This window comes from Sander lucioperca, chromosome 6 (genome assembly GCF_008315115.2).
Source record: "Sander lucioperca isolate FBNREF2018 chromosome 6, SLUC_FBN_1.2, whole genome shotgun sequence".
Lineage (NCBI taxonomy): Eukaryota > Metazoa > Chordata > Actinopteri > Perciformes > Percidae > Sander > Sander lucioperca.
In genome coordinates this window covers 4,526,206-4,541,397 of record NC_050178.1, presented here as the reverse complement: position 1 = coordinate 4,541,397, position 15,192 = coordinate 4,526,206, and the positions used below count along the sequence as shown (strand labels likewise).

General features: G+C 38.7%; 1 protein-coding gene across 2 annotated transcripts in view; it reads left to right on the top strand.

Annotated features, from left to right (window-relative positions):
* Positions 1–15,192, top strand: part of ca16b (carbonic anhydrase XVI b) — a 112,568-nt gene that overhangs the window by 11,978 nt on the left and 85,398 nt on the right. For both annotated transcript variants that reach the window (XM_031287695.2, XM_031287696.2), the window contains exon 2: positions 11,305–11,409. In XM_031287695.2, the coding sequence (XP_031143555.1) occupies positions 11,305–11,409 (105 nt within the window). The remainder of the gene's footprint in view (positions 1–11,304; positions 11,410–15,192) is intronic.

The following is a 15,192-nucleotide window of genomic DNA, read 5'->3' as shown; positions in this document are numbered from 1 at the left end:
CAAAGTGGCTTCAATAAGTTTGATGTGAAATTCTATGGTTGTCTATTGATGGAGGATACTGTTGATTTGACCAGAATGAGATACACTTTCATATTTTAACAGACTAAACAGTAGCCATGTATGAAAGCAAGGCCAAACAAGATGTCCTCATTTTTTATGAGTTATATGTTGGCATCAATAATGGGTAGTGTAATAGTCTTGTAATCCCTTTTGGCTAATTAGCGGCCGTCTTATTTATTTATTTATTTATTATTTTAACCTTTATTTATTCAGGGAAGGTTCACTGAGAGGAAGCCTCTCTTTTGCAGGAACACCCTGATCGTATTCACAAAGTTACACATTCATACCTGGAAGCTGCCCAGTACAACCACAGTCTGATCTGCTGGTCACTGAGCAGCTCCACTGGAGCAGCCTTGCTCAAGGGCACCTCAGTGGTGGTAATGAAATGACAAGCGCTGCTCTTTCACTTTCCCCACCCAGATTTTATCCTGTCGGTCTGGGGGATTGAACCGATGACCTCCCGGTCACAAGCTCGTGTCTCAAATCATAGATTAAGGTACAGAGTTGACTAGAACACAGGTTGGATTTTATTCGTTTTTGAGGAAACTGAATCTGAGACCCTCAAACTTGACTAAATTTAATACCATTGGTAAATATCATTTTTTAAATAGGCCTAGTTTTAGAAAATGTTTATAGCTAAATGTATCAGTTTTAAGAGTTAGAAACAACGTGCCGTTTTTGAAAAAACATGTCGTTTTTGTTGCCAATTAAAACAGTGGGGATGAGGGTAGGAGGCCGACAAAATCTTAGTGTGAAAAAAGAACAGATTTTATTTACTTGAACTCACAATTGCACTTTGACATGCTATGTTTAGACAGTGTAAATGTATTAAAACATGACCATGGGTAATGCATACATCATGAACCTTGGAATACAGCTTTAGTGTGCATGACCTCCACAAGAAAAATATCAATTTACTGTGCAGAAGAAAATAGGGCTGCAGCTATTGATTCTTTTAGCAATCCAGTATTTTATTGATTATTTCATCAATTGATCAGATAACAAATACATTGCTGTATTAAAGAGCAATATTAAATATACAACAGAGTAAATAAGACAGGTCTCCTAAAATGAACAACTTCATTTTTTAAATGTACTTTTTCTTTATTGCTTAAATTAAATTAAATAATCTCTGTCAAAGCTAAACCCATTTAGTGCATTTAAGTGCCATATTACATTCTGTGTTTTGAAGGAAACTATTTGTAACAGAAAGTTCTGTCTCAGGAGCCTCCGCCCGCTCTCGTCCCGGCGAAGTAGTAATCTCCTAGCGTTCGGGGAGTGAGGCGGAGGGGCCGCGGAGTGCGCTAATTCTTGTCTCATTTGTTCAATGAATGTTCATTCAAACGACAAATGCCAGTGCCCCATATTGCTATTTTCCAAGGTACTGTAGTGGTCATATTTTGCGGAGACAGACCTTCAGTTAGCAGCTGTAGCAACTGGAATTCGATTAGTGCAAGACCCAGCGCTGGGGGTCACAGCGGGCTGCTGGGTCTAACCTAACCTGATTCGGCGGAACGGAGTAAGGGCAGTCCGCGGTAAGCACGTTGTGCGACAATAATAATCATCTGTGCGAAATACAGTGAATTGTATATGGTTATATGGATTAAACAGATCTTTAGTAATTGAGTTATTCTAGTTTCTGCAGCAATGGTTTCAGCCCTAAAAGACATTTACATTTAATTTGAATTATAAAAAGGTTTAAAAAAAACCCTGTAATTTTAGACATTATCCAAGTGAAGCGCGAAGCCAGCATGCAGTAAATGCTAGAAATGTTCCGATACCATTCAACTGATACCGAGTACTGATCCAATACCTGCGTTATGTTTTAACAGCTGTATACTACTAACCCCGTATGGATGTGATATAATTGCTATTGTTTTTGTTAAACTCCGTGACACATGAACAAATGATGAACGCCACAGAACTTTCTTTTATTATCCAGTTTGACAGTCAGTCATAACGGAAAAAAAACATAAATTAACTACTAGTAGTAGATTTTCTTCGGGGCTAAATTACGTGGTATCGGATCGGTGCACAAACTCTGTATCGCCGATACCAGCATTTTAGGCAGTATCGGAGGCTTTGCCGATACTGGTATCGGTATTGGAACATCTGTAGTTAATACACTGCTAGTATCCAATTCATACTGTAGCAGTCACTTGAAACAATGTCCTTTTTTCTTTCACTGCATTATATCATAAGAAGCTCAAATGTATGTTGGACCCTTTTGGTCCAGCAGGTCCCTGTTTTAGATTTTTATTTAGATTACAATGTTTGCATCTCTCATTTCTCGAGGAAAATTGTATTTTCATCCTGGTCCTTGTAAAGTTCTTGAGAAAGAAATAATAAATTGCCAACAGTAAACATTACATACTAGTGAGGCTGTTAAAGAGGTATCAAGTGCATTCCTCTTCATGGTTTTATTTATGGTTTCTAAATCCAGCCTTTAAGTATTGATTAGAGTCCAACATCAAAAAACATTTAAAAAGGAAGGGAGGGAGGCGGTCTGACTGCCTGCATGGCCTCGGGCAGACATGAAGAGCCTGTTTGGAAGTGATGCATGCAAAATCCTAGTGCAGGGGTATTATTTATGGCTAACATTGAGTCATTTGGCCAGTGAGCTACAGGTTATGTATTTTTCATCAGTACTAAGCAAATGTTTTCTACAAAAGCACATTTCGACAGGTATTTGATTCCACATATTTTCCTGAATTTGCAGCTTTATTATAGGAGTATTTTACAACTGGAATCGCTTTTACTCTAGCTACAACAACATGCATTTTCATCCCAGATGTCCCAAGTTCAAATCGCCGTCTCGGCAGTATCAGTGTCATGCTCCACCTGTTGAGTTAGATGGACTCATTTACATTGCCAGTAATCAACTATCACCATTCATGAACACCAGTAATGTGTGAGTGTAATGTATCCACCAGAGGCAGCTGAATTTATTTCAGAATCAATAACTAAACAATTCATGCAGGGCTGCACACCGTGTCCTCAGGAATGACTTCATAAGCTCTTGGCACTTAAGCAATCCAATTGCCACATATTGAAAATTGAAAACCTCACTTTACACAGTAAATTTTCTTGACATTGTCAGACCTGTTATGTACGATCCTGCCACTGTGTGTGGAGACACGTTTGAGGATTGTTTATTGTAGTCTGGGAAGGGAACAAGCTATAGCTGTTCTAATAAACAGGTCACTAGCCCTGAATTTGTTTAATCTTGTTAATGGTTTTCATCAGAGCCCCTGATGCACTCAATCAGTGAGCACGGCAGCTATTTAATGCATTTACTTCACTGCACCAGCGTTGCCCTGGAAGCACACTCAACACCATTCATATTTATTATATAATTTCCCCATTTCTGAGTTGCAGCCATTTAGTGTGTTCAGCCTGTGTGTATGCTATGTTAAATGTTGACTTCTCCACAGGAAGTCATGCAGTTTTAATTCATTTATGAGTCCGTTTTGGTCAAACAATAGAACAATTGTTCTTTACCAGCTATGAATAGAGTCAATACATGCCAGGATGTGTTCTGTTGTTTTCTTTCTTTTCATTTTTTTAAAGGAAGGCTGAATACACTAGAGACTTTCATCTAGACCTTTTTGCCCACATGCTCTATAAAAGTTGTTTTGATGCACTGTGTTTCTCACTTATTCCCTGTAAAAGGTTAAAAAACAGTATAACACATGACACATTGCACTGCTCAGGCCATATCACCCTATATGAATCAATTTACCTTTCTTAAGAGGGAGGGCACTGCAGGAAATGCGAGCGTCTGACCTGAGAGTGGGTTGAGAGTTAGTGAAACAATTGAATTTGATAAAAACGAGATGGCCTTATCCACTTTTCTTCAGATACGTTTTAGAAAAAAGACTGCAGAGCAAGTGTGGCTTAATGAAAATGTTGAGACTGCCTTCTTTGACCTTTCTCCTATTCAGCTTGCTTTGTTTTTTTTTTTCTGTTTTGGAGGAGGTCCAAAGCTGTAATGCACACAATACCTACAAGTGTGTGTTTGGCAGTGTTTGAAACTAAAAGTTGGTTTAAATTGTTGTCACATTACTATTTCTACTTGTCTCTACTTCTCTTTACAGTATATCTCCCTATGAAGTTGTATTTTAGGGTTTTTAGCACCGTGCATGAAATTGACAAAAACATCTCCGCTCAGCTCAGTTGAATGTGCAGTAGCACTTCCTGTCAACTAACATGATGACATGCACACAGACCTGCTCATATGCGCAAACGGATAAAAAAATAGATAAAGACAAGGCATCAAGGACAATTTTAAAATAAGTTTTGGGATTTTTATTTTTATTTTTCAGTTTTATTTTTCATTGAGAAACTGAAGGAAGAATTTAACTCTAGACTAATGGGCGCATTTTCACTAAATACGGCTACATTTCATTGGCCCAAGGGTGCTGATGTCCTCTTTGCTGAAACGGCTTGTTTGCTTTTAGCTGTGTAGGCCTAAATATCTGCATTGGGATTTAAGTTGTTGTTTTATTATTTCTGAGCTTCGTTTTAGCCCTAAGGCTCAGCTCTCTCTTCTCTATCTTTGGCTGATCTTGGCAGTTCTCATGTTCCCGAGGTCCTTGGTGTGACTCAAAAACTTCCGGGGATATGTAGCCTCATCGCCCACTTCCCGAGGAATGAGAAACACATGCACTCTCAAGATCAAGCTCCACTTACCCCCCTTTCTATGCTCGACCCACAAGCTTGTTTTACCGCTGTGACTTATACTGCTAACCATGTAAACCTCCACACGCTGCGGATTGAGTCAGGTGTTTGAATTAAAATGAGCACATTTGAAATGTAGGTGAGTTTGTCATAAATACATGTTAGTAATTCAACAAAACAGAAAGCCAAGCCGATGTTCTCACATTTGACAGACACTATGCATTGCAGATGAGATAGTACAGATAGCAGCTGTCTTCCTCAGTATGCACCATTTGTTCCTCATACGTAGCAATCAAGAGTCTGCCCCTTATACACTCATGATGCCTGTGGAAAACACAGCCCACGTCTATTTAGTACGAATTCAGACAGAATAATGTAAAAGTTGTTAAGACTGTAGTTTGTCTAATTAGTAAATTTAATGATATGCCTTCTCTCTCCCTCTAATTAAAGGACAAGCTGAGAAAATGGGGATGGGTGACGTGAATGAGCTGTGCTTCCCTCTTCCTCAATATCTACAGTGTCTGTATGAATGTAAAGCAGGCCAGGAGAATGTGAAAAATAACAACGTTGACATGTCGGAAATGTATTGACTTTATTCTAACACACATTTTGGTGAAATACTTAATAAAGTGCATGCTCTTCAGGGAAGTTAGTGTTGCTGAGGTATTTTCACTTTGTTTTTGAGCATCTGGTTGATTAGTGAAGTAGTGTCAGCCAGGACACATTATACATCTCTAAAAAAGTGCAAGTGAGCTCAGTTGACTTTCCCTTGATCATAAAGCTTAAGTAGCACCATTGCCCCAAGGGATTCAGCTATCACACTGCGACTCATCATTCCCAGTTTAATGTTAAGGTTATAAAAGTGTGTATAAAAACAGCAGAATACTATGATTAGTATCTAGATATCTTATTGTTCTTAAAGATTAAGTCTGTTCATATTCTAGTTCTATAGCTTTCTTAGTCAACAAATCCCAACACCAAAACAGAAAATGGAGTTGCCAAAGCCTGATACAGCTTATTCATCTGTGCTATATCCAAAAAATGCATAAGGACACATCAATGATCACCACAGTATTGTTCCTTTGTGACATGTTCCTTCATTACCATTAACATGGGCGCTGTAGTTTATTTTGAGGCAATCCCACAGACACCATCCTGCTTCAGAAATTACTCACACGAATGCGGCTGAAAATAGTCCCCAATAAATAAATATTTTACTCCTGTTGAGTAATGTTTGCTAAAAACTACATTGCCTAGCTGTTTTAGGAAATTATTTTTTAAAATGAAAGTATGTTTAATAAAAAAAAAAAAAAAAAGTCTTTCTTCAGTAGGGAAAGTGTAAAAGTATTGTGCGATAGAACAATGCATTGTTGGTTTTGGTCTTTTCATGTGTTGATAATAACAAAATATAGAATATTATAGTAATGCTAGTGTTCTATTTTCTGTGCGGTTAGAGTTGTCATTTTCACATAACTCACATTTGCGAGTAGAATCAAATGTTTAGCACATTTGACTCTGTTTCTGTGTATTGTTAATAAGCTTAGCACTAACACTATTTTGGTGGAAAGAATTGTTTTACGTTGTTATGCACACATGCATTTTCTTCAAAAGTGGTACCACACAATTAGGACAACAATCTGAATATATTTCTGTTTATTTCATGTATTCTGTCCCCTTCTAGTGGTTAATGAGTCTGGAATCGAATCGTGATCTTCAACAGGGGGTCCGGGACCCCTAGGGGTCCTCAGAGTCAACTCAGGGGGGCCTCCAAATTCTTGTTAATTTTTGAAAGATTTTTCAAAAATTTAAGTCTTAACATAAATCCAACATATTAGCAAATATAAATCCCCACTGCTTACTGGCCTATAAGGTAGTCACTAAGGCCATACAGAGGTAGTTAATCCTAATGATTCACTGTGCCACATGTATGTTTAACATTAAAACATGATTTATAAAATCATGCCAACAATTATTAGGCTATTTGAATAGTTTAGTATTCTATGCAAAACATATGTATAAAGACTTTAGGCCGCCCTACAGGTTATTGTAGGCCCAATTTAATATGCAACTTGATTTTATACCATATATGTATGGGGGTCCCTGCTCCATCTCTCTTTCAGTTAAGGGGTCCTTGGCTTAAAAAACATTGAAGACCCCTGGACTAATGCAAGCGATTACCATACACTGTAAAAATAAGGTGATTACTCAATCTGTAGAAAATAATCACTAAAGAAAAAAAATCTACTATCCTATTGTGCTATTGTGAGCTTTTAGCTATATGAGGCTTGAAACAATTTGTTGCTTAAAACATCTTAACAATAGCATTTGATGTGTACATTACATGGACATTGTAACTCAGAATGCATTTGATAGCTTATCCATCCCCAAATAATTCTCCTGGTGACATGAATGTTCCAGCACGGCTGTCCTTCACATACCTGATGCTAACATTGCTGATAAGATTGATATTTTAACTTTGGACCCTGATGACTAATGGAAGTTAAACGCTCCTGTGGTTGTTGTTAGGCTGCTGTTTTTCAAGGGCTCCCAGGAGGTCCTGGCTTGTTGTTGAGTGTGATATTATGGAACAAATAGCAGGGCTTAATGGTGGTGTAGATGATTTAACCGCCCTCAGGGCAATGAAAAAAGGAAAATAATTTTGTATGCCTAGACATTGTACAAGGTGTTGTTCTCTAGGTGTTTTGAAGCCTTTTATTTTCTCCATGCTTCCTAAGAACATACTCGGTTATAAAAATCAGGCAAAGTTTCACAATGCCAAAATGTAAATATACCTTTGAGCCCCAACTCTCTGAATAGAGCATCTCATTTAAAACTACCGGTTAACCCGACATAATTGCCATTCACTTGTGTTTTCTGGATTTAATATTTATGAATGTTGTTTGAGTGCTGTGCAGCTCTCCTCAGTCTCCTTCAGGCCCAGCTCCGACTGTGTTGTCTGCTCTGCTCTATCGGAGATGCTGTGGCTTTAATCCTTTGCCCACAGGGGACGGCTGACATGCATGAGAGTAAACTGTTGATATGGTGCTGTCTCCTGTGCTCTCTGATCAAAGACGGTGCATTCCTCCTGTTTCACAACCTGCCTTCAAATATGCTCCAAGTCTCTGCCACAGAGACACCCTCCATCTCTGTTTCACACTTTATGCTAACCCCTGTTTTCCACATTGTGAATTGATATGTCTGATGATAGCAAAGCAGCCATTTATGACTTCAACCATTTAGCCTCTGTGACCTTTTCATCAAATTTTTATTTTTTTAGATTGTCATTGTGCAGTGTTAAGTACAAAAACAGCGAAATGCAGTTTGTGTCAAACCAGAAGTGCAAAAAAAGCAGAAAAGTGCAATGTGATATACAAGTATATCACATTAAATTTGATTTGATAAACACTGTAAGTGGCTCATACCATAGTGGGGACCATTTTTGTAGTCAGTAAAGACTTTGCTTGATGTAGTGCTTAGTTTAATTAATTCCCAGTAATGATGCAACTATTAGTAAGAGCTGAGCTTGTCTTAAGTGGCTGGAGGTGTGTGTGTGTTCGTGTGTGTGTTCGTGTTTGTGTGTGTGTGTTGGTGTTCGTGTGTGTGTGTGTGTGTGTTGGTGTTTGTGTGTTCCAAGGATGGATATGTGAAATGGGACACCCTGATAAGCTTCAGAATAGGGGCCCACACACTCAGTAGATAGTATTTAAAATGTATGTTTACTAATACATTGTCTAGATTTGAAAATAAGTGCATGTATTACACAGTAACAGTTACAGCCTATAAAACACCCAAGACTAAAGACCTTAAGAACCAACTACCCTAACCCTAATAACTACTAAATGGTCCCAATACATGTATTCCATCAGTCTAAACATTGGTTAAATAGGTAAGATACAATCAATAGAGACATAGGGAAAGTGAAAATAGCAGTAAAATTTAAATGTATTTCAGAGTAGAGTAACTAGTTTGTTCTATACGGTAGTTGTCATTGGTACATTGCCATACAGCATGGCATGTGCTAATACAATAAGTGAAGGAAAGCCCTGTCATGTGTGTAATGTAAATGGAGATTTTAAACTGTTAATGTTGTTGGGAAAAGCTTAAAACAAGCATAATCTGTATCTGTTTTGGTAGATAATATTATGTAACAAATTATTTGTATTATGGCGCCGAAATTGTTTGTATAGCTCTAGAATGAACCGATGCTGAGACATGCATGCAGAGACTATTCTGATAGTTGTAGTGTATTTTCGATGTGAGATTATGTGCATTGTTGTGCTACTGTTTCTAAAAGCAACCGTGTGAGTAGTTTTAAAACGGTGAACACCGTATAGTACAGAGTACAATTTCAAATAAAAAAAAAACTGATACAACATGGATTTTCTAAATGGATTCAAAAACTGTATTGCAGCAGGGACTAGTGATTTCTGCTTCCATTTGAGTCTGGCAGATTGTCATCTTTGCTTTTGTTTTAGTTTTTCCTGCCATTCCCATTTACACAGAAACAATCTGCCTACCCAATTGTTTGCATCCTTCTAGCAACAGGCAACCAATATTAGCCAATACATCTCTGGGGTTTGAATGCCACAGTGGGTTTTGACTGCTTGAAGCAACACAAAACACTCTGGTTTTGCTTGAGCACCTGATTGACAATGGTTTCAGCTAGACGTTTTCTTCTCTACTGGCACATGCTGCATCCGTTGTGGAACACATTTTCTCCAATGAGTTTGATTATTGCAAGTCGGGGACTAGGGAGTGTGTATGCTTAAGGACAATGTGTGCCTCTAGCAATCACTGTAATTCTGTTGACAATATTTATCTTCTTTCTGGGCATTTTTCCGAAAGAAGCTGAAGAGAGATTTGTGCCTAGATTGTTACTGATTATCTACACTCCTGTTAACATAGGCTGCCTGCATTTTACTGAATGAAGTTTCCACACAGCTTAGCATGGAAGCTGTTGTCATTGTAGGCATTATTATATGCTTAAATAAACCTATTGACCGTAAAGTCTATTTCATTTTTCTTCCCCAGGCCAGCTGCTGCTTTAAAATAATTTGATTGTAGCTGTAAGAGAGCAAGAAGCATCATAGAGGCTGAAGGAGAAGCTACTCTAGTTTTTTGCAGATCCCCGATGGTGATGATTATTGCCACCCATTAAGGCATTGTGTCAATTGATGGCACCTGGACTAAAAGCAAGGGCTTTTTTCTAGGTAGATAGGTAGAATTTATCCTTGTTAAAGTACTGTATGTTTCAGTCACTATCAGCACTGGGGGTTAGAATCCCCCCTGAGTAGCTGCAGCAGCTGCAATTTGGGAGGAGATTTGAGGCACTTTGACTGAATGTTTCTATTAAACTTAAGTATGCAGGTAGCTGTAATCTACACTTTTGAGCATATAGCCTGTAGTATTTTTTTATTTGTTTTATGTAAGTGTTGCATTTACAACCCATTGAGCTTGATCTTTGACTCTGAAAACCCCTGGATTTTGTTCTATAACGACATGTTTATATGTTCAATGCCATTTTTTTCAATTCAGTGCCTTTTTATAAATTATTCCTGCAAAATCTGCACATGACAACTACAGTATGGTTAAGTGCAGGATTACGGTTAGGGTTGTAAACTGATTTAGGCCATCAGCCCAGCCTTCATACGCTCACATTTGAGTAAACTACATTGAGGGCACACTTCGTTTGGCAATGCAATACAAAATGTAAATGTAATGTACCCTTCAAAATATGAACAGAATTTCTTGGACTTTTCATATTATTTTCTTTATAAATCTCTTACTTTGTTGCCAACTTTTGACATTAGCCATGTACATTTTCTCAAGGCTGTTTTACGCTTCTGCGGCAACTCCACACCGTAGCTACGGTGTCGCTCCTACGGTGTCGCTCCTACGGCGTTGTGACCTTTTCGTGTCGAGTTCTGTGTCGGGGTTGAGCGCGTTTCTTTGCATCACGGTGCATTTCACCGCCAGAACGCTAGAGGGTGTGTGGTTTCCGGAGGGTCAATCGCAAAACTCTGCCATTTCCGACGAAAGAGAGATAGCCAGTTTATGTTATGTTAGCAAGCAAACTTTAGCACAACTGCCCACAAAGTACTGCTTGCTGGCGAAGTGCTAATTTCAAAACATTACTGACATAGGTCATAAATGGCACTTTACAAACGGATAACCCCGTCATTGTAACCAAAATATGTCTGAGTTTGTTTGCAAAGCTTATGTCAGTGAACTAACATGTTGCTACTCCCCACAGTAGGCTGCTTGAAACATCGACTATCAACACACAGGACGAGTTGACCAATCACAGTCCTTGCGGTCTGCGTCGCCTTGACGCGAAGTTACAAATTTTTGGAGGTGTACTTTGAGCTACAGCGGAGGGCTTGGAGAGGGGTTCGCGTCGACGCAGAGGGGTCTGCGGGGGTATGCCGTCGATTCGACGCAGAAGCATAAAACAGCCTTCAGCCATTGTTTATAGATTGTTAAATGCATGTCAGTATTTGTTCAGGTTGTAAATTAAGCTTTTCTTCCCCTGTGGATTTTCACACCTGTGTCTGCCTCCCACAGTTGCATCGGGTGGCCAACCTCACCATGCTGGAGACAGCCGTCATGGGAGCACCGGCGTAATGAGGGAGAGGAGGGCAGCTGGTGACCCCTACTGGTCCTATTCAGGTGAGATCTCATTTGTGCGCTGGCCTGATATCTCAGTAGGACGGGAAATGCATTTCTTTGACTTGTTCACCTCGGCTGTATCTTGCCCATCATTTTCCTATTTTGTCTACCATTTTGCAAGAACCCCCTACTTCCTCCTCACTCCTGTAGCCAAAAGGGCTTAATTAGTATTTATATAATAGAATACCTGTAATGTATGTTTTCACTGCTCCTAATAACTGTAATTAAACTAATGCGCTGGAGAGAAGAAAACACTGGCATACGGCAAAGTGAGATTATGTTGTAGGCCACTGCGATTAACCACAAATGAGTCGATTAAAATGTATTTCTTTTATTATTGGGTTTGAATCAGGCATGCAATTTTTGTGGATTGAAATGTATGCCAATCAATTCACGTGCATGCAATTTAATGAAAACCTCGTGATTAGTCGTGAACTCTTCTTCAACGAGTGATGGCTACAAATACGAAAGTCAAACACGAGGCATAAAGGATAATAATCGCCTCTAGTATGTCACATTTAGTTGTGCAGTTGGCAATGGTCTTCAGCAAACCTCCATTTGCATTAAAGTATATTAGAAATACAGCAGGCCTGGTTGTGAAAGCCTAGCTAGATTAGTTGTTTTAAAGCTTTAGTGCGTAACTTTTTGATATTAATGAACGTCCGTCACATTCAAGCCGTTGCCAAATGAGTTGATACAAAGCTAATTAAGACTGTCAGCTCCACACAACTCTCTCTGTATTTCTCAGTATGGCTATGTTTAGAAATTGGTGCCGTCCGGCAACTTTCGCATGCAGAAACTCAACTGAAGATAATTACCTCTTCTGAAGAGTCTGTGTTTTTTTAAACCTCCGTGTCCTCCTTGGTTACAAGCAACAGTGTGGAGGAGGGGGTGGGTTGTGATCATGGAAGGCTTGTATCATGTGGATGCACCGACAAAATTGTTGTCATTACTTAGAATTCCTCATGGGGGAGATAGAAACTACGCACTTTAGCTTAAATTCCTGCCTCTATTGATAATATGCATGCTATCCCAGAGTGAACAGTCAGATGTACGCACTAATGGATGTTTCATAATGTGCACTTTTATGCCCATAAATATTTTCAGAGTATAATGTGTTTTCATATGTGCATTTGGCCGGTGAAGATGGGGTGTGTTTTTCAAGTGCAAGTTGATGTGTAAATACTGAAGTCTTTAAGAGGCAGCAGCTGAGATATATAAGCTTTAGAAAGTTGTTTTTTTCAAAGTTTGCAAAAAGCAAAGTTAGTAAAACAGATATATATATTTTTGTCATTACATTATATCAGTAGCTTTTATTTTTATTTTAAAAGGCATTTTGTTTATAGAGTTTATACAGCAACTCAAATTCAATCATTTTCAACTCTACACTCTAAAGGCTACCAACATGCAGTATTTTGCATTAACTAGTTTTGTACCCACTCACTTATATATTGAATATTTAAATGCCATAGAGGTTGCTCAGAAAAAAAGGAAGTCAATGAGAAAAACGCTCCTTTTGCGTCATAAATCACTTCATGTTTAATTGTATGATGCTTTTTTTTAAACATGTTTAGGTAGGTGTATGCAGACCAGGAGATGCGTATTTTGGCGGGCAACAGTTTGAATAAGCACACATTAATGTTCTTTAAGAGAACCGCTTCACGTTCAGCTGTACACATTCACAGTGCAAACACAGCATTCTGTTGAGCAGCTCCGGTGGGAAATAGGGGTTATGTGCTTTGATCGGGGGCACCTCACTGGAAGAGCTCAGGAAGGGAGGAGCAGTCAGTAAAATTATATTTACAAGTTCCAAGGTCCAAAAACACCCCTAGCAAATAACGAACTTGGTCCCTCTGCTCTTGGAGTGTGTTACAGCTCTGAAAATTATTATACTGATGGAATGATTTGTCTTAGCACTGCTGCTCCCATGGTTTTAGGCAAGAAAAAATGCAAATATGAAAAGCAAAGTAATGCCTATGAACAGCGAAAGGTTTATGTTTACGTTTTCTTCATCAAGTGTATATACTTGCTTACTTACGCACTAACTGTCATTATGTGCAGATCTTTGATTTAAGTTAGTGCTTGCTTATTCAAATTACCATATTCAATTGAGACATCTGGCTTGATTCGGACTTGGCACATTTCTTTTCTCAGTTAAATTCTGGGGACGTATGTCTTTTATTTAACAGAGTGCTATGTATATTTGTAACAGTCGGAGCTGCATGCTGTTTTAATACTTACTAATATTTTGTAACCGTTTGGGGAAATATTCAGCTTAGTGTTTGTGCGCAGAGTTGCATGAATGCTGAAAAGAGGCAGGCTGGTAATTGGGAAAAGATAGGATCTCTTAATGTTTAAGATTGTAATAGAGGGAGTGTGAACAAAAAATGAAAACAAACATCGGGTTAGGGAACTGGCTGACATGGGTTTATTTTGGACATTCATTTCAGGCCGGTGCAGAGCTCTAATTCCTACCAGTGAAGGCAGCTGGCTGATTGTACTGAGAAAAAGGGAAGCATTGAGGGAACACAGAAATGTCCATTGCTTTGGAAAGGTAATTAGTGGCTAAGGCTGTGAATGGGGGACAGACAAGCGTGCCTTAGCAGCTAAATGGTTATTAAGGGCATTTGCTCTGTGCAAGTGAGTGTAAAAGAAATGCACACAGTAGGGTTAGCCTGAAGCTGGAAGGTACTGGTGCAAGACAGACTTCAGCTTCTATGAGTTAAGACACACATAGACTACAATACCATATAGGGGAGCATATCACCCATTGTTTCACACAGACTTTCCACACCCTTTACTTTGTATCCTACTGTACAAACTTCTTTTGGAGATATCGGTTTGAAGAATGTAGAACAATATGAGTCTCAGAAAACTGGAGCAGTAGAAAATACAATTGAGTAACAATTTAGAAAGTATAGGCTAATAATAACATTAGTTGGCAAGTTTATATAAGGCCGTAAATGTTTGGTGATATATGACATTTGAGTTTGAGTTTTTAGGTTACGTAATGATATTGTTGTCTTTAGTAGGAAAGTATTTTCCATAGTTTTTATGATGAGAAAGATTGCGAAGCCCTTGCATTTTACACATTAGTACAATGCATTGATGAATGAGGCACATAGTGCCATTGGAGCTCTTATCATTTTATGACATGTCACCTTCCTATGTACTTTGGTTATGAACCTCATTGGAAGTAGCCTCGAAACCTACACCCTGAAATTTGATTAAAAGTTATTTAAGGCGGTGCGTGCGTGCGTGCGTGTGTGTGTGCGTGTGTGTGTGTGCGTGTGTGTGTGTGTGTAGGCATTTTTCATAAGAGGGATGATATCATGCTCACCGTAAGACCCACTGGAACAGGGCTATGCATCATTTCCCCCCTTTTTATATCTCTGCAGGTTTTCACATCTTCTTTGTTAGTTCCTTTGGCGTCCTTTATCGGTCATTTTATATTTTGGGCCAATATAGGCATTACTTTGCTTTTGATTGCACTCTTGTTGATTTGTTGTTCTAGTTTAATTACAGCACAACAGTTGGAATACCTTAATGTGCATTTGCAGAAGCATTATGCCTGATCCCCTCTTAACAGTGTGTAGAATTAAAAAAAGAAAAAGCAAAGAAATAATGGCATAACATGTAGAAGAAATATATAGATTAACGCCCCCCCTGAAGATAATCTACACTTGATTTTTTTTTTTCACTGCATGATGAGATTTCGTCAAGTCCCATAATATACCCTATTTCATTCCAGACTGACATTGCAGCTGCACTTTCGTATGGCTC